Below are 27,010 nucleotides of genomic sequence, written 5' to 3'. Positions count from 1 at the left end.
AACAGACAGGGTCCGCCCACCTGACAGCAGAAAGCATAATTGTACTAAAACTAATAGAAATCATTGCTCAGGAACGGTGGGGGCTAGAGAATAAAATTCAGCAGTGCCAGAATCAGTAGAGTAGAAACTGACAGAAATGACTGCTTGGGAATGGAAGGCATTAGGGAAGAATCTGCAACTGTGTCAAAATCAATGGAGCAATGACTATTAAATGATGAAAAGTGTTAGAGTTGGTGAAACTCCTCTACCCTAATCCATGTGCCATTTATAGTATTAGTGTCTGCTTGTGGCCTCTGGATACCCTCACACACAACGGATTCAAGTTAGAAAGCCATAGAGAAATTTTAAGTTTTTGTAAGCCACACAACGTCAAACCTACATTTCCCTCGAAGTCCACATGTGGCTTTCATCCTCCATCTGTGCGGCCTGCCTTGGTAGCCCTCAGTTATACCCATAAGCGCTGGTTCCAATATGACATCCATACTGACAGTATTATAGAGAAATCCTTATCTCTTTTATAGGGACAATTTGGATTACCGGTCTGTCCAATGATATTCTATAATATCTAGAAATACTAACATTTCATGATTTTTTTCTCAAGTTGTGATTTTTGGCTTTCTTTTTATTATTGAATGTAGTTTCTGACCCTCCCTCTCACCCTCATCGTTAAAGTACACGGATAGCACCAAATATACAATACGACTTGTGTCTGCTAGGGTTGAGCCGATCTTGAGATTTCAGGATCGTTTTTAAAATCCGATTTTCGATCATTTTCCAGCCAATCGCGATCATGAAATTTGCTCGATCACCGATCGGGATCTGATCTTTCCAGATCCCGATCGCTCAACCCTAGTGTCTACTCTTTTATCCTTAATTTGTATCAAAGGTACCTAAAACAAGTCTATGTGTCAAAGTCTATGAGTGATATTTTCTTAAGAATTTCCTGACTCCTTGAGTTCATGCTCCAACATAGTGGTCACCTACACAGGAAGTTGTTGTAGCGACATCCTGACATAGCGTACCTTGCAGGAATGATGTAGCGACAACTAGAGAAAAAAATTAAAATAAAAGTAACCTCTAATCATCTCCACACACAGAAAGCAGAAGCCTTAGCAGAGTTAGGAGTCTCCTCTGTATCGTGATAACTCGGTGACGTTTTGGAACTTTTTCCTGTTACAGTGATAAGAACAAAAGAAGAACAAAGACTGTGAAGAAAACATTAGAACCCAAATGGAACCAAACGTTCATTTACTCTCCGGTTCCCCGACGAGAGTTTAGAGAACGAATGTTGGAGATCACACTTTGGGATCAAGCCAGAGTTCGAGAGGAAGAAAGTGAATTCTTAGGAGAGGTAGGATGACAATCCATTAAACCTTTCATAGTAAGGTATAGATATAAGATATAGAGGGGTTGTCCAGGTTTAGAAGACATTGCTGCGCTCATCCAAAAACATGGCTACAACCGTCCATTGGTTGTGTTTTTATTCCAGTAAATGGCGCTGATGTGCAATACTACATTTTTCCTAATCCTGGACAGCCCCTTTACATGCTGTAGACATTGCTTGACTCTCTTCTGATCTATGCAATTTCTCGGAATCTTCCTACAATCTTCCCTACTGATCCCTTGGTGAAATAACTATTGACAAAAGTGGATTTTTTTAAAAAAAAATTGCTATCCTGTGCGATTTCCCCAAATATTCTCCTACATGAGAGTAGTCTGTCATCGCTTCCCCCCTCTCCAACATACACAGCCTTATATAGCTGAGTGATCTGAGCACACATCTCACCACAGAACAACATCAGATGACCCATCCATCATTTTTACATTGAAATCAATGGGATGATGAATGGAAAAAAATAGATGTTGTCCGTGACGTCCGACGGTTCGATCCACTGCAACTGAGTTTCATGTTAAAAAAAAAATTGGATGGGGTGATGGATTGGATGACAGACGTCATTCGCCACAGACAAGAAAACATTACGCGCAACATTTTCCTGTCCATCATAAACATCATCTGTCTCTGACAAGTGATGAATAATTTGAAGACATTTTCGAGAGAATCAAAATTCTATTGAAAATCAACGAGATCCGTCATGGCTTCCATTTCTCAACACGCTTTGGCATCAAAGTTATTGGAAATGGAAGTAGATGGGACAACAGATAAGAAAAGACAAACCAGCAGATTCATAGGTCGGCAGCCATAGATACGTGAGCCTGCGGCATCGTATAGAACCTGCACAATCTTTAATTAACTTCCCATTCACTTAAGTCATGGCTGAATTCCCAAAGTCACAATGTGTGCCTGTGCCTAATGTGCCCAACCTCCACGGTAATTGGGTTGTGTTCCTATTTGTGATATTTTTAGGCATTCTTAGTACGTTTTAATAACATGTTTTTTTTCTCCCATCTATATCACCAACAATCTAAATAACGTCACCTGGTAATGACAGGGGGTATACAGAACATTGCATGAAAGAGCCTAAACCCACAATTGTAACCAGTATGGCACAAGTTATTTTTAGAGTTTTTGGAATCTCGGGTTCTTAGAATCTGCCCCCCGCCTACAGTCAGTTGTTACTACACCTGCTTGTAACACGTAACTGTTTATCCCATATGTTAGGCATGCTCGGGTGATTGGCGGATGTATGGAGTTAAGTCTTCCTGGAAGGGTAGAATATCTCTAGGATAGTACAGTGGTATAATAGCAAGGCAAATACACAGATCTTTAGATAATGTAGTATATTCTTGGGAGAAGAAAGACTATTAGACACAGACAATAACTAGATAACTGCAGAATTTTAAAGTGGGTCTGTGTTTTGGACTATGTTGTAAGGGTAGAATAGTCTGGGGATAGGTGTGCTATTCTATTAGTATGAATGGCATAAAATATTGTGATATTTGGCTAATAAAAGTCATCACACATAATTTGTAAGGCTGGTGTGTTCATCAGGGGAGCACTCCCTCGGCCTTGACACAATTGACATACATTAATATGTATGCATGTAGATACAGATAGATAGATAGATCCCATTCCACAGATTCCAGTGCAGTTGGAATTTGTTCTGTAACCCACACGGTTTCTGAAAAATTGATGCAGTTAGTTTCAGCACACAATCTGGAGCTTGGAGCAGTCAGACAGGACCGCCCACCTGACACTAGAGATCCTAATTAGCGTATTGATTGCTCAGGAATGGTGAGGGCTACAGAAAAAAAATCCAACTGTGCCGAAATCAGCGGAGTGTTGCCTGAAGAAAGGCGCATGGTGTTGGAGCTCTTAAAAAGTACTTTTTAAATTAGAGGAGGGTGATCAATCAGTTTTAATATTCCAAGGCATATTTTTCATAAATCAAGTCGAAAAGGCTTAATTTTTGTGGATTTTCCCCAGATTTATATATTTTTACATTTTATCGTTATTTAAAGTAATACTCTCGTCCACAATAAAAAAAATAATTCACCGTAAATTCATAATGCATAGTTAAAATTACCTGGTGTTCTCATATTTTTATGGCACGGTTCCTCTTACATTATTATCTGTCCCCTCTTTAATTCTGAAAAACAGCCACCAGCTTCTCAGACTATTTTCTGTGCATTGGGCTTTGGTATTCTAAGACACTCCCCCTACTCTGGATGGGTCCATCCATGTGTGTGCTTAGAGCAGTCTGAAACACTTCCCCTGCTCTGGACTGTTCCATCCATGAGTGTGCATAGGATAGTCTAAGACATTCCCCCCTGCTCTGGACTGTTCCATCCATGAGTGTGCATAGGATAGTCTAAGACATTCCCCCCTGCTCTGGACTGTTCCATCCATGAGTGTGCATAGGATAGTCTAAGACACTCCCCCTTCTCTGGACCGGTCCATCCATGATTGTGCATAGGGTAGTTTGATTCACTCCCATATGCCTTTCGATAGGCCAGCCCAGAGCAGAGGGAATTACCATAACTCCAACTACCAAAGCACAGTGGGGCACATTTATTATCCTTGGATACCCGTTTTCTGGCTTAAAAGCCATAAAAAGTCACATTTTATTTTGACATTTGTGACTATTTAAAATCTACGTTGCCAGTGGTACTCTGCCAAAGAGGGGGCAGGCAACGGGACATTGAAGTCTGGTGTAAAGAACGCCAGTCTTCCTAAAGCTGCCCCAATGAGTATAGCTTAGTCGGAGATGCCTGTGACTGGTATACAGAAATGAAGAGGAGCGATCACTCCAGAGGAATTCTATCCGTGCACGATACATTTCATGAAATGTGTATTGTGAACTGAACAATCGCTAAAGAAAGCTCTATTGAAGTTACTTTACAGCTAGAATTCTGTCAAAGTACATGCTTGTGTAAATTGTCTGGAGAAACTTGGAGCATGGCCTCCTAGAGAATGTAATCTTTCAATGTTTGCTCCTTGAAGAAGACCCGGGTCAACTGTATGAATAACAATTCTATGGTTTTATCCTTTGACACACATTACCTTGTACTTTTTCCCATGTTGCTCAGTTTTCAGTTGTTATTCTCCCCAAAAAATAAATAAATTTGCATCTCAGATTTACATCATGTTAGACAGTTTACTGACATGCAGCAGATGGAGGTAGACAGAAAATCAGATTCCTCTCGGTGATTGACAGCAGAGTCGTGAAGTTCCTCCAAGCAGACATATAATGATGTACCTGACACAGGTCATTACTGGTATTGTGACAAGGCCTACGCCATACGCCATGAAGGAATGACTGATGTGTAGAATATCAGAACTCCTGTATACCAAAGAGTAGGAGTTACAGTGGGAACAGGACTGGATTTTACTGATGTGAGCCTATCCTTGTCTGATGAGCTCTAACAAGAGTGAAAGAGACTTCTTCTAGAGATTCAGAAGAAAAAAGTGTCATCAAATTACAGAAAAGTTAGATTAATGTATTAGAAAGTACATGGTCTATAGGAGATAGTAATCAAATGTCTGGAATCGGCTTAATCATTGCCAAAAATGTTATAATTCTCAAGTTTAGAGCAGTATTGTGTGTTACTTTCCTTATTGGAAAAACGCTTTCTATCCAAAAAAAAAGTAACAACCCCCAACGGTAAACGTAAACCTCAACTCTATCTCCATCAAATTTTAGAACAACTTTTATTTCCCTAATACATTTTGTAATATACTTTATTAATACATTGTGGCTCCTTTCTGTGAAATCCTGAATCACTTTATATACTCGAGTATAAGCCGAATTTTTCAGCACTGTTTTTGTGCTGAAAAAGCCCCCCTCGTCTTATACTCGAGTCAAGCAAAAAAAAAAAAAAAAAAAAAAAAAAAATTTCTTTTTTTTTTTGGGGGGGGGGGGATCTATGACCAGCCGCAATAGTAATGTATAGAATCTCCCATAAAATAGTGAAAAAAGAAAAAAAAAGCTTTAAACAAATAAAGTAAATAAAAGTTCTAAATCCCTCCTTTCCCTAGAATACATATAAAAGAAGAAAATGACTGTGAAACAAACACGTTAGGTATCCCTGTGTCTGAAAGTGCCCGGTCTACTGAATATAGGGTATCTGCAGTGCTCCTGTTCTGTCAGGAAGGGGTTAATAGGAGCACTGCAGATACCCTATATTCAGCCAGACTGAATTCCAAGTGGGGGGAAAAAAAACTCAGCCCTCAAGCTCAGGGAAGGGGCAGGCAGACAACCAAAACACCCCCTCCCCTTCCCCAGCATCTACTGCACCCAAAAACTCAGACCATTTTAATTTTTGAAATTTTCCAGTAGCTGCTGCATTTCCCCCCCTCGGCTTATACTCGAGTCAATAAGTTTTCCCAGTTTTTTGTGGTAAAATTATGGGCCTCGGCTTATATTCGAGTCGGCTTATACTCGAGTATATACGGTATTTCCCTTACTTCTCTATCGTGAGCTGTCCAAGGTCCTTACTTTGTATGGTGCACAGGCTTGTGTGAAATGCAGGTGGAGAAGGGTCACTTCATACAGTTATATCTCTGGTAAATATGGAAACTTACTTCTGGTGTCATATGAAAGCAGGAGATTCTACGCTTTCATGTGACATTGAGGTTCTAAGTTCTACCTGCACTATTTCTAGAGATATTACTGGTTAAAGATATAAACGGGATTGAGATATTTATATACAGCAGCATATAAATATTCAAATCCTGACTGTATACAAGAAGAGAATCTCCTCTTTTATATGACACCAAAAGCCAGTTTTTACATTTTACAGTGCCTGAGATATAACTGTATGACGTGACCCTCCCCTTATATTCCCTGCATTACACACCAGCCCGTACACCATACACAGCAAAAAGCAGGAACAGCTCTCTGTAGAGAAACAAGGGAAAGAAAGAAATGCAGGATTTCACAGAAAGGAGACTACATTAGTTAATACCGTATATTACAAAAATGTATTAATGACACAAATACTGCCAGAAAATCAAAAGTTGTTCCTAAGTTTAGTTACACTTTAAAGAGGACCTTTCATGTCCTCGGGCACATGTGGTTTTATATACCGCTAGAAAGTCGACAGTGCGCTGAATTCATGTGCCCTGGTGGAGAGCTATCGGTGCCATTACTGTAGCTCTGACAGTAGACTCCATAGTGCTGTACTGTCAGAGGGGCTTTCCTTAAAGCCCAGCCATGACACCGAGCGGTTCTTCACCTGAATTCAGCACACTGTTGACGTTCTAGAGGTATATAAAAGCACATGTGCGCGAGGACATGACAAGTCCTCTTTAAGCACTACGGGCTGTCAGAGAAGATTCAGACAAGTCCTCTAAATTGCCAAACCTGCAAACACCATACACAACCCATTTAATGGTTGTCATCCTGTTTTTCCAATGAAAATTTATGGAAGCTGATAAGGTTCAAAAATATTTTGTATCAAATTGGTCCCCAACGTGTGGATCTGTTGGTAAACCACAACTCCCAGCATGCTGCTGTTTGGATCATACCATAGAGTCTCTGGGTACTGTTTCTTACCCTAGGTTCACACTAGCGATGAGGGTTTCCGTCCTTTGGGGCCACATAGGGAACCTACAGACAGAAATCCTGTCCGCTTAAAAAGCCGTTACCTGAGGAAACCCGTGGACTCCATGGACTATAATGGGGTCCACCCGGTTTCCGATGTTTTTATACCAGTGGAGAGAAGAGTCCTCCTTGCAGAACTTTTCTCTCCACCAAATTTAAGCAGAATCTACTGCAGAGTCTCGTACGGACACTCCAGTGCAGATGTGAACCTTGCCTTATGGAGATCCAGCTGGTGTAGCAGTTCTTGCAGGCAAGGCCTCCTGGGAAAAAAGTATGCAAATAAGCTCACCATCAGAAGGAAGAAAGCTGTCTCTCTAGTGCCACCTATTGGTGACTATCAGACAGGATGAAGTATGATGAGGGTTATTAGCCAAACCTGAGAGAACCTTAGACTGTTGATGTTTTGATCTTAGTGGAAACGTTCCATAGATAGATAATTGATAATTGCTGATATTAATGACCTTGTTGTTTTCTTGTCCACATTCTTGATACTGACTACTTCTTTTCCATTCCCACAGATTCTTATTGAATTAGAAACTGCACTTTTAGATGATGAGCCACATTGGTACAAGCTTCAGACGCATGATGTGTCCTCATTGCCACTTCCCCACCCGTCCCCATTTATGCAACGGAGGCAGATGCACGGCGAAAGCCCAACTAGAAGATTGCAAAGTAGGTCTTCACCGGTAGTCAGTGCATGAGCGCTACCTAGAGACCCATCCTCCACATTGATTCCTGATACCGATCTCCAGCCTTTCTTTCATATGTTAATTACCTTATTACTAATTCTGAACTGAAATAATGAAGTAACATTAGAAGGAAATTAGAATCAGTAGGTATTAGAGGAGCTTATCCTAGTCTGGGACTCAACATTAAAGCTGACCGTACACATTACATCAATGTTGTGTGAACCTGGCCAACAAGCTAACGTCTATGGGGTCTTCTCAGCTCTTATCTTAAGGTGGCTATCCACGTTAGGGTGCAACCATACCTGCCTCTTTCAGTCCATTGTTCTGGTCCTTCGCAGGAATAGAGGAATCGATTAAGTAATAGAGATGGATAATGACGGACATCGTTTCTCTGACATCATTGGACCAAAAAAGTTTGGAATCCAGGACTTTTTCATCCATGATTTCAGACAGACCCTGCCCCAGACAGATTGAAATTAGCTTTAGATGAACCAGCCAATGTCAGTGACCCAAGTTGCCCATACCCTGAAGACAGGATAAAAGAAAGGTTAGACATGTTGGATTTCAATATGACCAATCTTTTTTTTTTTTGTCAGCGGGTCACAGGAGACTTTCTCTCCCCATTGAGAACAGAAGCCTACTTGACTGGACCAAGTGACTAGGCGTGATACTTTTAGTATTACAATGGCAGACTTTGTGATTCTTAAGGTGATTGGTGGATCAGTCCCTAGAAAAATCCTTTAAAGGGGTTTTGCAGATTCAACTAAAAATCAGTTCCCTGGCAGTTGAGGGGGTTAAGTTAAGAAACAAAGCATTACTCAGCTTCTGAATCCCCCGGTGGGCAGCAGGGGGGGACGGTGGGGGATTCGGAAGGTGAGTAACGATCCATTTCTTATTTTAACCCCTCCCCATCCAGGGGATTCTTTTTTTTAACCAAACCCGGACAATTGGTTTAACTGCATATATAACTTATCAATGACACCTAAAAATAGGATATCATGGTTGTACCTGGATTTCAAGGGGTCCCGCTCTGCTCCTGAAGTGTTACTTGGCATTTTACAGATTCATTGCCTAGTACCTCTGCCTATTTACAGTTGATAGGGACATCAATGGATCCCTCCGTATGTTGTAGAGGTCCTAATTAGAGATTAGATCGCAGGCCTGGAGAAGTCACACGCACAGCTGATGGTGTACCAAGTGAATTCTAATTTTATTGTAAGAAAAAGGTAGTTTAAATACATTACAGACGGATTTAAAGGGGCGGGACCCCCACGAATCACAAGAATTGATGTTCTTTGCACCCCAGTGCTGAATGGAGTGGCAGATCGGGTCGTGCACACTGCTCCATTCATTTCAATGTGACCACCGGAGATTGCCAAAACACAATATTTTGCATTTTCAGTGGCCCCATTGAAATGTATGGAGCTGTCCGATCTGCCACTCCATTCAAACCTGGCTCAATTCTCGTGATCATGGGGGTCCTAGTGGTCGGGCCCTCACCAATCAGAATATTAGCCTTTAGATTTTGTGTTACCAGAATGTCCCTTTAAGCTGAATGCTGTTTTGTCTAACAGTCCTTTAAACATTTGTGTTCAGCTCAGGAAGGGGGAAGAAAGACATGTCTGGCAGTGACTGTTCTCCTGCCATGGGGGAAAATCTGGAAGCTCCCATACAGGTCGGGAGAGCCATTTCCAATCTTGTCCAACCGCAGCAGGATAGGGAATAAGCAGGGCTGATGTGGTGGTAGATGCCAAGTAATACATCATGGACGGTGGCTCTGACCCTGGACACAACATCAGGACTTGTACACAGAACTTTTCATTACAGGTTTATAGATTAGAATATTCTATGAAACTGAAATTCAGCGCAATTTACTGTACATGACAAACTTAAGAAAAATCGACTTAAGAAAATAAGGACAGATGGTGATCATCTGAATCCCAAACCATCGTATATCACTCCCTGCCTGCAAATGTCACCATCCTGTGAAAATGGCTGAATCACTAATGAAATCCTGACTCACTTGTACGCACGTGGGACTATGAATATCATGTCTGTGTCATACCTTCATGCACATGTTTCTTAACATGAGTATATTGAATAATCACAGCTTTGGGGCCCGGTCATACTGGGATGTTATTGGAATATTCTAGCTCATCTGGTATACCACTATTATCCAGTGTGAATGGGTCCTTAAGGTGTTCCTTTACTTTATAGGCTGATATGACATTTTGAACGTTGACATAAAGGGAATATTATATTCAATACTATATTTACATCTTATATTTCTCCCATGTAGGTATTCCCATCTTAAGAATTTATCCGCTATCCATAGGGTCCAACTACTGACACCCAACTGATCAGGAAGATAATGGTTTGGTCCCCCGTTCTGAATAGAGTTATGGTCTAGATGGACGTGCACTGGTTCATCCATTTTTAGTGGGAACCGCTCTTCTGCTATCTATGGTGCTTCCATTGAATTGAATGGAGCAGTGCACAATTGTCCTTCAGAACAAGGGACAAAACGCCCCTATTCTCCGTAACAGTGGTGGTCTGACCCCCACTGATCTCCAGGTTATCTCCTATCTTATTCTAATCCTTAAGATGGGACTACTCCTTTAAAACAAAGACAATGGTTGCATACACTCTGTTTTCGTACTATAAAATTAACCAATCTCCCTTAGTAAAGAGCGATGGCTTCAGTGGGTGCGCAACTTCCCATCAGCTCCCAAGGGACTCTGTTTCTCTAGTGGTCACCAATACAAAGAGGAGAAAATATTGCGTATAAAAGGTGAATAATCTATATAACATTTTTGTCAACCTTCAAAATGTGGACTGGGTTGGGGGTCTTCATTCATGACTGTGTGTAAGGTGTCTTACATACAATCGCAGTGTTCGGACTTAGTCTGCTCATCGCTAGTCTCTTACAAGTGATCAGTTTTGCTTGTACCATCCAGTGAGATTCGTGCCTATGGTCCGGGGTGCGTACTCACTAGTGTGTGCTTTTGAGCTGAGGCAACCTGCAAAATCTACAATAGGGTCCAATACATTTATAAAACCGGGGCCCTCTTATATTCTGGTCTTTTGGGCACCAGGGCCCCATCCAACAGCTATGCCCTGGCTCTTAGGCACTATCCAGAACAGATCATTGATCCCTATAGTAAAACTGCTTTCTAGACCACTGGCACTTCTCTTGATGTTTTTGGCTTATCCTATAGAAGTATCAGTGTACAGTAAACTGACAGCACATTTACTATGGAGACCAAGGGTCACTTCTATTTCATTGACTGTGCCACAGTAGAGGGCCATGTTTACATACCCTTAGGACCCCTGTCATTGACCGTGTTGATCGACTAATCTGAACCTGCCAGCACTGTCATCACCACAACCATGGACGCGATTCTTGGATTATTGCAGGTGAAGCCACATGGTAGGGAATGGTTCAGCAGCTTTGTCTATGTTTTATGTTCCTAGCCAACAAGCTTACATTCTGCAGAGCTGCTGCGTAGGGCACACTTACATGGGACTGCATGCTTTATAGAGTGCAATTGTTTGTATTTACCATTTTCAGGAAAACTATAATATGTAGCGGAGATACTTACCAAATTTCGGAATTACTCAAACAAATTTACTGCAATGATTTTATATCCAAAATGCAATGCTTACTATACCGTCACGTATTGTGGAATATGACTAGTCCTCTGTTATCTCCATGCTACATATTTGATTTCACATTGATCTTCCCTTGACATCAGTTCATATTAATATTTGTTTTCCAGATAGAGGCCCATATTCATATAATTCAGGTAACTCCAGCATGCGAGAGATCCATTATGCATGTCTTCATATGCACAGTATGGTATAACAGCAGCACGTTACCCATACCGTGTCCATATGTTCTATGTTATTGTCAGAACTCCTTCCTTCCTATAGTCCACCTTGCTTGCTTGATGCCTACGTACTGCCTAAGAAAATATAAAGATCTAAGTGATGACACGAGGTTAGACTATACATCTTAAAGGAACACTCCGAGCAAATCTGATCGGCTACTTATGTCTAGTACAGGGTCTGAGGGGGTAGGGCATGTCAGGCATTGAAATAACACGGAGTAAAGTGGCGCTGATTCTGTCACGATAACACGAGGCAGACTCAGCGCTGATAAAAAAAAGACTCCTATTGATTTCACTGTGTTCTGCGCATTCAACGGAACCCATTGAAGTCAATAGGAGTCTTTTTATCAGCGCTGACCCTGCGTCGAGTTATCGTTGCAGAATCAGCGCCACTTTACTCCGTGTGAATGCCCCCTAAGGCTAAGCCCCCGCATAGCGAGCCGAAGAGAAAAAGCACATTTCAATTTTTCCGCAGCGCTTTTCACAGAAAGTCTGCAGAGTTTTCTACTACGGACATTCTGCTTCCATTATGCCTATATGGAGAACGCCGCTGTTTCCGTAGGTATATTTGGCATGCTGCAATTTCCAAAAGCACGGCCATTTTGAAATCGCAGCATGTCCGCTGCGGATATTTTTCTGCAATGTGCGGATGGGATTATCCCTTCCACATTGCAGATACTGTAAAATAGTGCTATGTGGGGCCCTAGCCTAAATGGAGAATCGTGGTCTTGAATGTTCCACCCCCTGAGTCATAATACAGTTTTGCTGAGTGTTAATTTAAAGGGAAAGTACACCAAATTTAGACACAAGATAATATCTTGGAAATACTGAAGACATATGAATATGGAAGGGTGCTAATAAAATAGTGGTATCCGATGGCTTCCCCTTTTACCCTTCTTTCCCTGCCTCCTTTGCTATCCCCTGGCAATGTCCTGTGTTATATGACTCTATGGTCCTTTAGCATGAGTCTTTTTGGCCAACATAGAATTTTTAGAAATTTTTATTTCTAATCCAGAAGATTTTCCTTCCACTGCACTTCTATTGGTCCCTGTTCACAGTGAGGCCCACAATTTTTTTCCCATTTTTCAAGTGCACACACTAGGGCCAATTTATAAGGGGTTATCCTAAAAAATAAATTAAAAAAAGCAATAAAATAGCTGATAAACTGCATCTAAGGCTGAGGCCCCACGTTGCGGAAATGCAGCTTTTTTTGTTGCAGATTTTGCTGGGGGGATTTATGAGCCAAGGCCAGGAGTGGGTTGAGGAGAAGGGAGAAGTATAAGATCTTCCTTAATATTTTCCATTCCTTTAGTAGCCACTCCTAGGTTTGGCTCAAAAAAACGCTGCAAAATCTGCAACAAAAAAAGCTGCTTTTCCGCAACATGGGGCCTCAGCCTTAAAGACTGTGCAAAACGTAAAACCTTTCATAAGTAAATACAGTAGGTGAAGGGAATAAACTTTGCAGTATCCTTGCAGGTACTACTGCCTTTACTTGTCATTTCAGTCCCTGCTCCATACACAAGCAGTATCAGTTTACAATGAAGTCTATAGAGAGGGGATGGGGACAGAGACATGAAGACACTTACAGCATTAAATGAGCCATATCTTTCAGAGGAAAGTTGGGTAATAATTCCTGATAACACAGCTGTGTTGTGAAAGAGAACTGTCTCTCTATAGCACGGATGTCTATTTGCTTTTAGGTGCTCTACCGTTCTACTCCCTCCTCCCCTCTCCATAGACCTCCATTGTATAGATTTGATCGATAAGTGTAGAAATAGGTAGTTTTCTTTACTAAAGTGTATTACAAAGTTTAATCTTCACCTGAACTATTGATTTATGGGAACAAAAAGTTTCACTTTAAGTTGTAGACCGAATGATAGATTATATACGGTTACATCTCCATTTAAGTAGAGATGAAATCTTACAAGTTGTAGTTCTTGTAGATTTCCTGATCACCCATTGATTTTGAGGATAGACCACTATTAGTTGAACATTTTGCTGGTTTCCATAGGTCCAGTAGATACAAATACTCGTACCATATGCCTATTATTCCGCTAATACCGTGTCTGGGACTCATTTTTTAGATTAGTAGGGTTCCATCAGCTGAAGTCTTATCCTTATGGCTGTTATAAAAAGTCAATTGTTGGAAAAAATGTAACTATAAAAAATGTTAACTATATATTGTATATACTGCACAGTTACATTTCTGGGTAGGATTATGGTAAATAATATATAGTGTAACTTCACAGGGTGAACACATACTCCAGCTTTGGAGGGCTCTATCATGGGAGTGTGCATGAGCCCTCATCCTAAAGGTTGGAGTCTGCCATCTCCAAAATCTCTTCTAAACCACTAACATGCTGTTGTACAGTAGATTTGCTTACATACCATTTTGTGTCTTAGGCTAAGGCCCCACTTCGCAGAAGCTCAGCTTTTTTTGATGCAGATTTTGCTGCATTTTTTTGAGCCAAAGCCAGGAGTGGATTGAGCAGAAGGTAGAAATAGAAGAAGCTTCCTATATATTTCTCATTCCTTTTGTAGCCATTCTTGGCTTTGGCTCAAAAAACCACAACAAAATCTGCAACAAAAGAAGCTGTGTTTCCGCAGCCTTAGTGTACTTTTGCTACCTAGAAAAACAACTTTTAGATTGAGGCCCAACATTGCAGAAAAGCAGCTTTTTTTGTTGCAGATTTCGCTGCGGTTTTTTTTGAGCCAAAGCCAGGAGTGGATTGAGCAGAAGGGAGAAGTCTAAGAACTTCCTATATATTACTCCTTCCTTTTGGCTCAAAAAAAAAAAAAAAAAATGCAGCAAAATTTGCAAGAAAAAAAAACTGCTTTTCCAAAATGCAGCGTTTTGACCGCAACGGAGACGCCACGGCAAAACAGACTGCATTTTACATTACCTGCATAGTGAAGGGAATTCTGGCTAATTCCATCCACCTATTTCAGAAATAAATCTGCAACTGAAAAGCTGCGATTTTAAAAATTCTAACATTTTTATCAATCGCAACATATCAATTCTACATCTGGAAATGCCGTCCTTTTCTGTATAGGTATAATAGAAGGGCTGCAGAGAAAAATTCTGTAGAAATTGCTGTGGAAAAAACGCCCAATTCACCGCAGTCTTTTCCGCAGCATGCTACATGGGTCCTTAACCTAAACAGGTTTTCCAAGCTTATGATAGGTCATTCATTGAAGATCAGTGGGGATCCAACACTTTGAAGCGACGGGCCATATGATGTCAAATTCATCGGTCACGTGGCCGGTTTACATTTCTGTCCCATTGGTTTTGAACTTTGATACAAAAAAAGTGTATCCACCATGTCAATAACCGCCCCTACAACAGCATATACGTGGTCTAGATGAGCTCTGGTGATGGTAGACTCCCTGTAATAAATTCTGAGTGTATCTTACTTCTTATACAGTCGCCTAGTACAGATCCCACATAACACATTTGCTTTCAGTCAGGGTGTTTCTGTGTATTGTGTCTCTTCTAATAACAGGTTTTGACTGCAACCCTACTAATCTTCTCCATGCCTACTCCCTTTCCTTAATATCTCCTCGAGCCGTAGTTATTAGTCCTGAATTGTTCCTTTTTCTATGAGACGTCTTGGCTTACCAGGTATAAGTGCAAATTAGATCTGAAGAAGTTTTGTTCACTGAACATTCTTTGCAGGATCCAAGAGAATAAGCGACAGTGAAGTGTCTGACTATGACTGCGATGATGGAGTCGGGGTTGTATCAGGTAAGAATATTAAAACTTTGTAATCTGCTTTTCTTAAAGTGCACTGAACGACCTAGATGTTTAGCTGGAGCTTGATCCCTTCAGATTTGATATGTACCAGGTCATGTATAAGATTAGGTAGAGGAGACCTTTGCCTTAGGCACAAGGAGCATTGTGAGACAAGGTTCTGCAATAAATGTAACAATTTCGTAAACAGGGTTATCCATATTCTATAATTGATGGCCTATCCTAAGGATAGAGCCGGGACCTTACAGATTACTGGTACTGAGGCCGCACTGCTCAATCGCCTAAGAATAGGCCATCAATTGTAGAAAGTGGCCAGGGTGCCACGTGGTGGAAACGCTGCAACAAAAACCTCTGTGTTTTACAGTCATTACATCTAATCCACACATTGCAAATAAATACTCACAGTGGAAATGCTGCAATTTCTAAAAATAGCAGCATGTCAATTATACCTACAGAAATGCTGGTGGTTTCCCTAGGTATAATGAAAGCAGAAGAAAACTCTGTGGGCTTTCTGTGAAAAGCGCCACGGGAAAAAACCGCAATGTGTCGCCGCCATGTTTTTTTCCTGCAGCCCTTTCTTACTACAGCACGCTACGTGAGACCGTAGCCTCAATGCAGAATATGTCTCTTCTCTTCACCTATGTCTACATCTATACAACAGACTATGAGTATAATACACCAGTCCTAATGAATTGCTAAATACACCTCTTATTTATTCTAGCAAATCTTGGATGGTCCATGTGCCAAAAATTGAAGTCTAGGATAGTTCAGCACTGGTGTTGGGTATTCTGATGTGAACACCCAGACCTAAATTAATGAGAGTCTATAAGGTCTAACAGACTCCTTTTAAGGAAGAGATTCACGTTAAGCCGGTTATACATTTCAGATTTTAGATGGCCAGAAAGGCAGATTTAGGCCATTTTTTGCAGACTGTTACCACTTATTTTGTGATGAATAAATGTGACAGTCAATTGGCATGTGACAATTGGCAGATGTGCGATCCATCAAACAAAAATGTGGAACAGATCACGGAAAAGGGTGAAGATGAGTCAGGGATTTAAAGAGGACCTTTCATAGCCTCTGGCGCCGGCGGTATTATATACCACTAGAGGGCTGACAGTATCAGCTTTGCCAGTATGCGCTGGGTGCCACAGATATCAGTGTGGTAGTTTTGGCACCAATATCCCTCCACTGTCAGAAAGACGAGCCTTACAGTTCAGTGTTGTCGCTGAATTGTGAGGAACGCCTCCTCCCCAAAGGTACTCTTCCATAGCCGTGTAATGGAAGATGATGGCATTGCTCTGAGTCAAGCAATGACGCTGAGCAGTAAAACCTGCCCTTCTGGTAGGGAAGGGATATCGCTACCGAAACTAACAGAACCAATATCTTATGGACCCATGCGTTTACCATCTGACTGACAGTGCTCTTTCTTCAGCGCTCCGTCAGTTTTTCTGTCGGTGTATAATACCGCCAATGCCAGATGTGAAAGGCTCTCTTTAAGCTATATTCACACAACAGTTAAAAAATGTCCGTCACTCTGCTGTACTACATTCAGTAACCGTCAAAATATAGATAGTGTTTCATTTTTACCCATTTTTCACAGGCGTTCCGGCCATTGGCCTTGTGACTGTAGTCTTATGGCGTCTTGATATGAAGTTTCAGCCAGGAATCTTAGTCCGTGTGTTTGCTGGATTTACTGGCCTGCACCTTATGTCGGGAAAGGGACTCCTGGCAGTATAATGATATATATCCTGCTCGGAGTCCCTGCGGCGTATTGTCCGGTGCCGATTACAATTTATATGGGAGTATATTTTACTTCTAGTGTCTTCATCTGGACTTACCTGAACTCCTATTTTGGCTTTATTTCTTATAACAGATTTTCGGCACAATGGTCGTGATATGCAGAGCTCAACGTTATCCGTTCCAGAGCAGGTCATGTCATCCAATCACTGTTCCCGCTCAGGATCCCTCCATGTAGATAGTATAGGTCGGACTAGATCCTGGTCTCCTAGCGTTCCGCCTCCACAAAGGTACTGCCTGTTGCTTTAACAAATGTCTTTGCTTTTTCATTGTTACTGTACACTTGAGTTGACATCATTTGATATATGTAAGGATATATATTATGCCTTAGTTTTATAACTACGGTGTCATTTTGGAGGGATGTTGCTATTTTACTCTTGGGATCGTATAACCTTTACTCTTGCATGTATTGGTATATGTTAACTACATTTCCTGACATTACAGAAGGTTGATTGAGCCTATGGCTTATACAATGAAGGACCTCAATGTGCTACGTGTACTCTTTTATACAGTAGGAGATGTATGGTTGTATACAGTTATGGGAAAAGAGGATCCAGAATTGTTATTTCATAACTAATAGTATCATGTACAGGTGACAGGTTCTTTCTATAACACCCGCAGCCAAGGCAGTAAAGTCACTCTTGGTTGTCCTTGGAATATCAAGACGTCTCCATCGTCATCTTGGCCTTGACCACATGAGCCATTTGAGCTATTGGTCCTCCTTGCATTAACCTGGTCAGTTACTGCATTGACCAGGCCTATGTGTGCAGGGTGTCCGTACCTACCATGGGACCCCTAATTTCTCTACCACATTATGGTTACTTGATGGGAACTAACACTTTTCCAGTAGAACCAAAATGGTAAGTGACTGATGAATTCATAAGGGGGCATTGAAAAACTACAGACAAATGTTGGTCAATGGGCTGGAAGTCTGGAGAAGCTGGCAGAGTCTGGTGAGTATGTATATGTGACATTGTACAGTGTATTGGCATAAAGTCATGTATATAGTGTATGTGCTGCTCACCGTGGACTCCATTTGACTAAGTTTTGAGATGCAGTCTGACATTTTTTCTTCATTGTTAAGTATATCTAAATTTGAGAATAGATGTGATAAAAAAGAGATGTGAATGGACCCTAAGTTACATTTATAAGCATTTTCTGGCCTATGCCTTGTCAAATAGCCATTGTATGTCACAAAAGATGACCGTGCCATACCATACTATGTCTCTGTCATGTCTGGGGAAAGAAGGAGCAAAAATGTGGTGTGTTGATAGTGGTGTATAAGGGGGTCTCCATATCACATGTAGGATGCGTAAGGTATTTAGTATTCTCATTTGATATGGCCCTAGTTTAAAGGAGGGGATCATTAGAACAAGGGGATCATTAGATAGCAGTCATTTGCAAGTAATAAGGCATTCACTTTCCCTGCAGTGCCCCCACTGGAGCAATTAGGAATTACACATTACCCATTCATATTAATGTGCAATGAAGGACAGGGCAGGTCCTCCAGAGCAAGAGATGTGTCTAATCTCTCCTCTGTAACCAATGTTCAGTTTGGCCAAAAGATGAGGTTGCTGAACAGAGAACCCCAATCTATTAACTTAGAATCCTTCAATAGACTGTATAAAATGAATTTCTTAACCTTGGCAATGACTTTATATTGTCTATAGTACTACTAAAGGCAAACACAACTTTGCAAGGTGCATATTGGAATCGGTGGACCTTCACTGAAGACCTGGTCCATCCATATATAAGTTATTTGAATTTTTCACATGTTATACTGCATTTGGCCTTTAGTGGCCGCTGCAGAGTAAACAAATAGCCAATGGCAGCTTATGTCAGCTGATCAGGAGATCTTGGGTTGGGCGATCATCTGATCGCTGTAGTTTCTCTTCTATTACAAGGCTTGTAGATGGTGAGACAATCACCATTAGACAACCGTTACGATACGATACAATAGTCCTCTTGCTTTAGTAGTGTATCTATTTCCATTTTATAGGCAGTTTGTCTATCTTGCTATTGCTTAGAGAGTCTGTCTCCACCATGTAGGTAACTACTACACACTCCGTACAGTAATACCAGTGTGATCTGTAGTATAACAAGTCATGTAGAGATCAATGCTCTGGAACTGACAAGCTTCCCTTTCTTTCAGTAGGAGTTTGGAACAGGGACCAAGAGCGACAAGATCTGGCCCTGCACATTACAATTTCATGGGCAGAGTGGAAAGACATCGTGTATTAGATAACCACTACTCCCCAGACAGAGAAAGGTAACTACAGAACATAGTAGAGGCCTTGAACAGACAATATACCAGTAAGGGCTAGAGATGAAGTATAATAGCTCTGACCAGATATTTTATGATTTTTCTGTGATTCTATCTGGATACAAATGTAGCAGAGCTGAGATCACCAGATGGGGTAGGGCTAAGTTTGTCATTTGGTACAAGACATGGTCATATGATGAGTTATATATAATTCTAGATAGGACTACAGGTAAACCAGATGGTGCACAAACTACAGTAAGTGGTAAATGACAAGTTCTGCTACATCTGTATAGTCTGCGCTGCATGCATAGCCCATTATGGCAGTATAATGTACTAAACATAGTTCTATCACACAGGTAGAGCAAAAGCAGACATTTTATAGACTGGGTTTGTATTCATTTCACACTGTAATGTGGTTTCCAGTGAACTGATGAATTTCATTTGGATAATGGAGGTGCCCACCAATCGCCTACACCCTCGAAGGACTAAACTGGCTCCATACCCTGCTATTGTACAAGAGGGTGACGTTTTAAGGTGTCGAATTATTAGAAAATACTGTAATTCAATGGAGTGGTCTAAAACAATTTGTCCGGGTGTTGGACAAACCATATATGAAGGTTCTGAAATAAACTGATGCTACACAAGCTAAGAGTGGATTTAAAGGCTATGGACATCTTTGATGCAAAAAATGATGGTTACATATGGCAATGGTTACCTTAAATTAGGTTGCATAAAGCTTTAGATAGCAATTTTTAATCCTCTTCATTTTTGAGACGCCTGCTTTGCAGTTTGCAACCTACTCTGCCTTTTCTCATGAGGATGTATTATTCCCATTGTGCTTCTGCCATTGTGCTTCCGCCGCCATCACTAGCTCTCATGTATAAGCAAAGCTTCATTCCTTCTTTGCTGATACATGAGTCTCCAGTCCCTATTAGTCCTCTATTCGTTTGTGCTGTCAGACACTGATGCTGAGTATGTAAGCCCCACCCCTGAGGAGCGTGCTGCACATTCTCTGCTTTCCCTCTATGCTCATACACAGGCTGTGTGTTTTCTCTCCCAACCCCCTATCATACTGCTTTGTATGTGCTTTCTGTGCTATTACCATTCTAATACAGTTCTGTCTTTGGGACCTGAAGACTTGGACACTTCTTTCTCTGATCAGTATAAATTTATGCACCTCCATTCCACTGTATATAATACTGATATCCAAGAGGGGGAAAAAGCGAGCCAACATGGCCAAGAGCAGTATGCTATCCAATCTGAGTGTGGAATAGCGAGACAGCCAGCTATGTGAAGGGATTACATCAGCAAAACACTAGGGCATTTTTTTAATAAAAAAATATTTAGAAAATAGTTTAATTTTGCATTTAGGAAGTAAGTGGACAATAAATAAAAATCAGGACAAAGATGTCCATAGCCTTTCAAATCCTTCTATTGGATGCGGCCACACGGTGGCTCAGTGGTTAGCACTGCAGCGCTGGAGTCCTGGTGTTCAAATCCCGCCAAGGGCAAAAAACCATCTGCATGGAGTTTGTATGTTCTCTCCGTGTTTGCATGGATTTCCATCCCATATTCCAAAGATATACTGATAGGGAAAAATGTACATTGTGAGCCCTATGTGGGGCGCACAATCCACATTTAAAAAAAAAAATAATAAAAAAACTACTTCTATACGATGTCAAGGAATGAAACTTTTATTTTTAAGTATATTTTTGGTGGTAAAGTCGAGGCCGCCAATTATCTAATTTTAATGTACAGACAATATGTAGATATCCCTGTACAATTGTGATATTGCAGCCTAAAACCAGCAGTTTTCTGTCACCAGATCTGAAAACATCAATGATATACCCAATCTGATCGGCACTGTCTCCCTGAACACTCCGGTGCTTTGTATCAAAATCTATTCAGTCATTCCAAAGATGTTGATACAAGTTGGTGTCTTTTAGCCAAGTGAGCGGTAACAGCACACAGAGGTCCCGCCCCTGAGGAGCCAATGGTAGCGCCCAATTGGCTAATAGATCCTAACACTAAAAAAGCTTATATCTGAGGAATAGCAGAATGGATTTGGTTAAACAAAATGCAAAGGGTGACAGTGCGGATCAGAGGATGGAAGTCATTGGGATTTTTAGACCTAGTGACAGGTTCTATTTAAGGTAAAAATAAAAACAAAAAACTAAAGGACATTTCCAATTATTTAGCTACATCTTTTCCAGACCTGGCCATACTGCCCGCTTGTCTGTACCCTATGGAGGCAGGTCTTGTTTAATATACAATGAGTGACTAAATCGTGACCAATATAATAATAGGAAACAACTAGAACCTTGTAAGTAATGGCTGTCAGAGCACTGGATACTTGGTACAGTGGTTATCTAGTGGACAGATCTGCTAGACAGGAATCCAGGACATGATCTAAGGGGCTAAGATACTGTCTGCATGTCTAGTATTCAGAATGAAGATCTAGAGGAAGCGTTCTCCGCTTTATATCACCTCATGCCTTCTTACCCTACCAGGTATACCCTCTCAACACAAATCACAAAATGTTGTGCTCCTTACCCCATGGTCCCACCATGCCTGTGATATATGCTTCTGTTCTGCATTTATCGTCCTCTTCAATATCTCTATGTTCTTGTTTTTCTGCCACTTCTCTAGTCATTATCTCACACTACCTCGTACCAGATTCAGTCAGTCCTTTGACCATCATCTAAGAGAACCAAGGTATAAATTGTGTGTGTGTCAAGTCATCCTAGTGTGGTGCCCGTGCACATGCTGTGTGTCCGAGTATGGGAACCCCAGTCTTGTATCCTGCACCCTCCTTCAAGGATAGGTTCATAGTTTGTAGAAAACCTTTAGGGTAGAGCTGGACAGCTTGTGCCATAGGACTGATCTTAGGTGGATATTTAGTGGATATTTACATTTTTACATCAGAGAGAGTGGAGAAAATGTGGAACCATCCATGGTTGGTGGAGAGAAGCACTGAGCTGTGCTCAAGGTAGGTTCACACTACCGCTATGGAAGTCTATTGCCCTCATCCGTGACCGACATTAAGAGACTGATGCAGTTGGATCTCCCTCCGCTTAGTGTCCGTCTGCTTTCACCCTCAGAAGTTTTCTTCAGTCATGTTTTTTATTCTTCTGACGGTAGGAAAAGTCATGGATTCAGAACATTACACAATCATGACTAAAGATAGCTTCTACCATGTTTCTTTAAAACCAATAGGAACGGACAAAGAAGTGGCTACACCTGTGTCCATCACTCTACTATTGTTGGACCCAGATGCGATATCTGTAATGGGCCTCTATCTATGGGTCCTTTGCAGCCGCTCCGGGGTCCAGGGCCTAGTAGCACTGCACCCCCTATAGCTACGCCCCTGTCTATTGCTCTCATCCTTTGATGGATTAGAGCAATGGGCGTTCCTAACAGTAGTGTGAACGTTCCCTTAATGTGCTACTCAGTGCCACATTCTGTCTCACGTGGCACAAGTTAATGTGCAGCTCTTGCCTTTTTGATACCCTGCAATCCAACATTACTCTGTTATATGACATTTCCCTCTTATGGTTATACTGGTAAGCATAACATATGTCTATAATACTGTAGTATCTTGAAGGGATGGTCTACTATGTTGCATTCTCACGAGTGTTGGTTCTGACTTCAAAATGGCTGCCTATACCCACGAGGGCACTTTAAGCCACTGTCTAACCCCAACCAATGGGCACAGTGGTATAAAGGATGCCAGTAAGCGCTGATACTATGTGTGATACTGTGTTTTGTGGATTGATTTTGCAGTGAGTTGACATTTCGATTATATATACTTGCAAAGATAATGAGTTCCTTGTCCCATTTCTTGCCAGCACGGATCACCCCATGTATCCTATCTTTTGTGAAGATGCTATCCGGTTGCTGCGTTCCCGTAAGATGTGCCGTACTTATTCTGAGGGTGCTTACAATGATCATGAGAGGTATATTTGGTGTGGAACATAGACCAATACCTCCATGCTGTGTGCACTCATACATGTGGCTCGCCATACATATATGTGTATGCACACAGTAGTTTAGATTTTTTTGCATGGAGTGTCAGTGTGTGTTTTGCGTTATTATATGGTACAATGATAAGGAATTTCCCAGCATGCCTTCTTTTATCTGTCCCCAGTCATAGCTACTGTAGGCTTTCCATTATCTAGGTCACTGCTGAAGCCCTGTATATTACCCTAGCTTATCCTGCATAAGGCACAATTGCTTGTTTGCCCCCCACCCGGCATACAGCGCCCACAGTACAGGCCCTGCCAGACACACTTTTAGCAATGCCCCTGTCGATATCAAAGTAGTCCGTACATGATAAAAAAGTGGTCTGTGAGTTTCAGAAATTAAAAGGGTATTTCACCTCCGTATCGACAGGAACGTGTTGATTGAGTGTGATCAAGTGATCAGTCCCCACCAAACAGATACTTGTTACTTGAAGATAGGTCATCAGGATGAAAATGCCTGTGCACCCCTTAACCCTTTAATATAACAAATGTTATAAACAGTCATCTCCGCTTCTCCAGAACCAGTGCTATTGTGGTACCATCTAAATCCCAAATTCCCTGCAGTAATGGCTGTACAACCCCATTACCACTGTTGTCATCCATTGTCCTAGGGGGCAGTACAATGTACATGTGCAGTACAAGATCACTTTGCCCGGTTATAGACTGCAGCGGCCATGTGGATCTACAGTATGGCATGTGGATGCTGTGGGAATATAGATAAAGACCGATGGGGAATGATGGATCCTTGACACTGGAGCAAATGGGGATTTAAAAGGCAAATAATAGTCATGTTTTAGGTTTAGAACATTTCCTGCTGTTAACTTCTTAAACTCACATGGAGAATCCCTTTAAGTTTCTAGATTTCGCACCTCGCATCAAGGTGCAAAAATATTTCTGTAGCCCCAAAACACTGGTTCTTCGAAAGGAGCGAAGGCCTGAATATATACATCAGTAAACAAGGGACATATAGTCATGCCTACAGAAATGTGTATCTAACGGCTCCTTGACATAGGCCATCCTCATGGGAATGAGCGTGTGCCCGTTTATCAGGAGATTAGTTGTACATTTACTAGGGACATTTATGGGAACTAAGTGTCCATAATGGCACAACCCCTTTATCTATTTCACTTACGGGATCTTGCACATTATTAGCGGTAGTGGTGGATAACCTTTGAAGTCATTCAATTTGTCCCCTGTATATCAAAACTTCATCACTATCACTATGACATCATGAGATTTCTAAAATTGTAACCTTTGACAAATCTACTTCTTGCCCTTTCACTTCACGCCTTCTTGCTTCCACCCCAAGACCCCACCTAAGGCTCATGTAAATAGACTGTAGAAGGCTACATTGACTTTGACTATAGGCATGCTCAAAAAGACATGTTCAAAAGCATTTATTCTGTATTTAGGAGCACTAGACCAGAGAGACGAGTGCCTAATTCACATTGCAATGAACCTGCCCCTTCTCCTGAAAGGTATTTGCTGCGGCTCGGTAGACATAGTTATTATCTAGCTTTATGTGTGCAGTGGTGGATATGGTTATCGGTTGTAGAACCTTAGACATGTTATATGTGATTGAGATATCATCAAAATCCAGCAAGGCTATGTTCATATCTGTGCTGAGGGTCCATCCAGCAAGCAGCCATGTTTTTGAAGTCCCGCAGAACCCCTTTAATATCATTCATCTGACTAGAGCGCTAGGGTAAGTTCACACAGGGTTTTTTGGTCAGGAATTTGAGGCCATATCCGCCTCAAAATCCTGACCAAAAAGACGGCTCCCATTGGAATCAATGGGAGCCGGTCAATTCTTTTTTCTGGGAACCGTTTGTTCTGGCTTCTGGAAAAAAGAAGCGACATGCTCATTCTTTCAGGCAGATTCGCCTCGCGACATCCACCTGAAGACACTCCCTCCCGACTAGGCTCATTCATTTGGGCCTAATCCGGAACAGAGTGCGCGACTGGATGATCGGAAACAACGCAGATTGTGCCATTTAACTTCTTAGATATTGTGGTTGTGACTAGGGTTGAGCGTTTGTGTTCGGAAAAGATCAGATTCCGATCAGCGATCAAGAAAATTTCACGGCCGCGATCGGAATTCCAAACACAATCTTTTTAGGTGGGATCGAGATCGGTGATTATTTCCCACAATGCTTTGCTACTGGCCAAGCATTGTGGGAAAAGCTAACAATGTTAGCCTTCACACTGAGTATACGCTCCGCTCATTCTGAGTGGAGTGTATACTCAGTGTGAAGGCTCCGCTGCAGTTCCATAGGAATGAATGGAAGCAGCCGGTACACAGCCTTAACCTCCTGCGCGCCGGCTACGTCCATTCATTCTAATGGGAGACTAGCTAACATCTCTAGTAGCTACTTACCTGCAGAGATGGCTGGTCCGGTGCCCGTTCTTCTTCGCCTCGCTGCCCCCGCCTCCCAGGTTAGTGTTAAAGAGCTAGGAAGAAGGCGTGGCTTGTGGCTTAGGAGAGTGTGGGCGGGTACAGGGTGGGGAGACGTGACGTCTCACCTCCCAGTACCCGCCCACACTCTCCTAACCCGCCCACACTCTCCTAACCTGGGAGGCAGGGGGCATCGAGGCGAAGAAGAACGAGAACACCGGGCACCAGACCAGTCATCTCTGCAGGTAAGTGGACACCAGGGGGGACTAAGTAGCCAGAGGATTAAAAAAAAATCCTCTGGCTACTTAGTGATTAAAAAAAATCACTACACAAAGTGGATTCTAACAATTAAAGCGTTCAATTGTTAGATTCCATCCTGTATAGTGGATAGGATTGTTTTTAAAATCCGATCTCCGATTAGTAAAAAAAATCCCATTGACTTGCATTGAGATCGAGATCGGGTTTGAATGAAAAATGATCGGAAATCGGATTTCGAAATCGATCCTGAAAAGTCAAGTTCAGCTCAACCCTAGTTGTGACCTCAGCATCTAAGGGTATTAACATGGTCCAGTGACCCACCTCATCGGCACCCCCACATTGTGAATAAGAACTGTTGATGGGTTCCCATGGCCACAAAGGGCTTAATGATGGCCCCACATCCGCCTTCTTTATCCATTTACAGCTACAAATGTCCATGCCGCCACTATTCTGCAGCCCAGTGCAATAGAAGATGGCTATATAGTGCTGTCATTAAGGAGTTAAAGAGGTTATGTCATCAAGTCGACCCCTTTTCAGTCTGGTTTTAGGAACCTGCAGAGATCAGATTATCATTAAGGCTCCTTATGGCGCTGATATTTAGGCACCATGTGGCGGTATTCTTCATATAGTTTTTATCTTTTATTCATAGCTTTATTTTTCTGGGCCAGTCTGTTTCCTCCTCCAAGGTTTAGCATCTTATATCCTCTTTTTTATCATCGATTCTGCTGATTATTAATGTTTATAGACCTTTTAGCAACAGGGGGGCTCACCTCATTTGACAACATGAAAACACAGAGTCTTTCTGTGGTCGATATTCTTAGCTGACCTCATTATGTTATGTTACCCTGTAATAAGGGACATTTATATTCCAAAACTTCATAGGGCCTTATTTCCCGAGTTCTGGGCCAACGTTCTTTTCAGTATCATTTTTTAATATA

At 41.6% G+C, this 27,010-nt stretch overlaps 1 protein-coding gene across 41 annotated transcripts in view; it reads left to right on the top strand.

Moving 5' to 3' along the window:
* RIMS2 (regulating synaptic membrane exocytosis 2) overlaps window positions 1–27,010 on the top strand; it is a 478,194-nt gene that overhangs the window by 303,052 nt on the left and 148,132 nt on the right. For 20 of the 41 annotated variants that reach the window (XM_075270181.1, XM_075270178.1, XM_075270189.1 and 17 more), the window contains 9 exons: window positions 1,180–1,351; window positions 7,523–7,676; window positions 11,473–11,499; window positions 15,260–15,328; window positions 17,211–17,364; window positions 19,287–19,403; window positions 22,047–22,112; window positions 23,246–23,353; window positions 24,832–24,897. In XM_075270181.1, coding sequence (XP_075126282.1) covers window positions 1,180–1,351; window positions 7,523–7,676; window positions 11,473–11,499; window positions 15,260–15,328; window positions 17,211–17,364; window positions 19,287–19,403; window positions 22,047–22,112; window positions 23,246–23,353; window positions 24,832–24,897 — 933 coding nt within the window. The remainder of the gene's footprint in view (window positions 1–1,179; window positions 1,352–7,522; window positions 7,677–11,472; window positions 11,500–15,259; window positions 15,329–17,210; window positions 17,365–19,286; window positions 19,404–22,046; window positions 22,113–23,245; window positions 23,354–24,831; window positions 24,898–27,010) is intronic. The other 21 variants (XM_075270210.1, XM_075270216.1, XM_075270215.1 and 18 more) reach the window with 8 other exon arrangements.

Source organism: Leptodactylus fuscus, chromosome 4, assembly GCF_031893055.1.
Source record: "Leptodactylus fuscus isolate aLepFus1 chromosome 4, aLepFus1.hap2, whole genome shotgun sequence".
Lineage (NCBI taxonomy): Eukaryota > Metazoa > Chordata > Amphibia > Anura > Leptodactylidae > Leptodactylus > Leptodactylus fuscus.
This window is presented reverse-complemented; position numbering and strand designations above follow the sequence as displayed.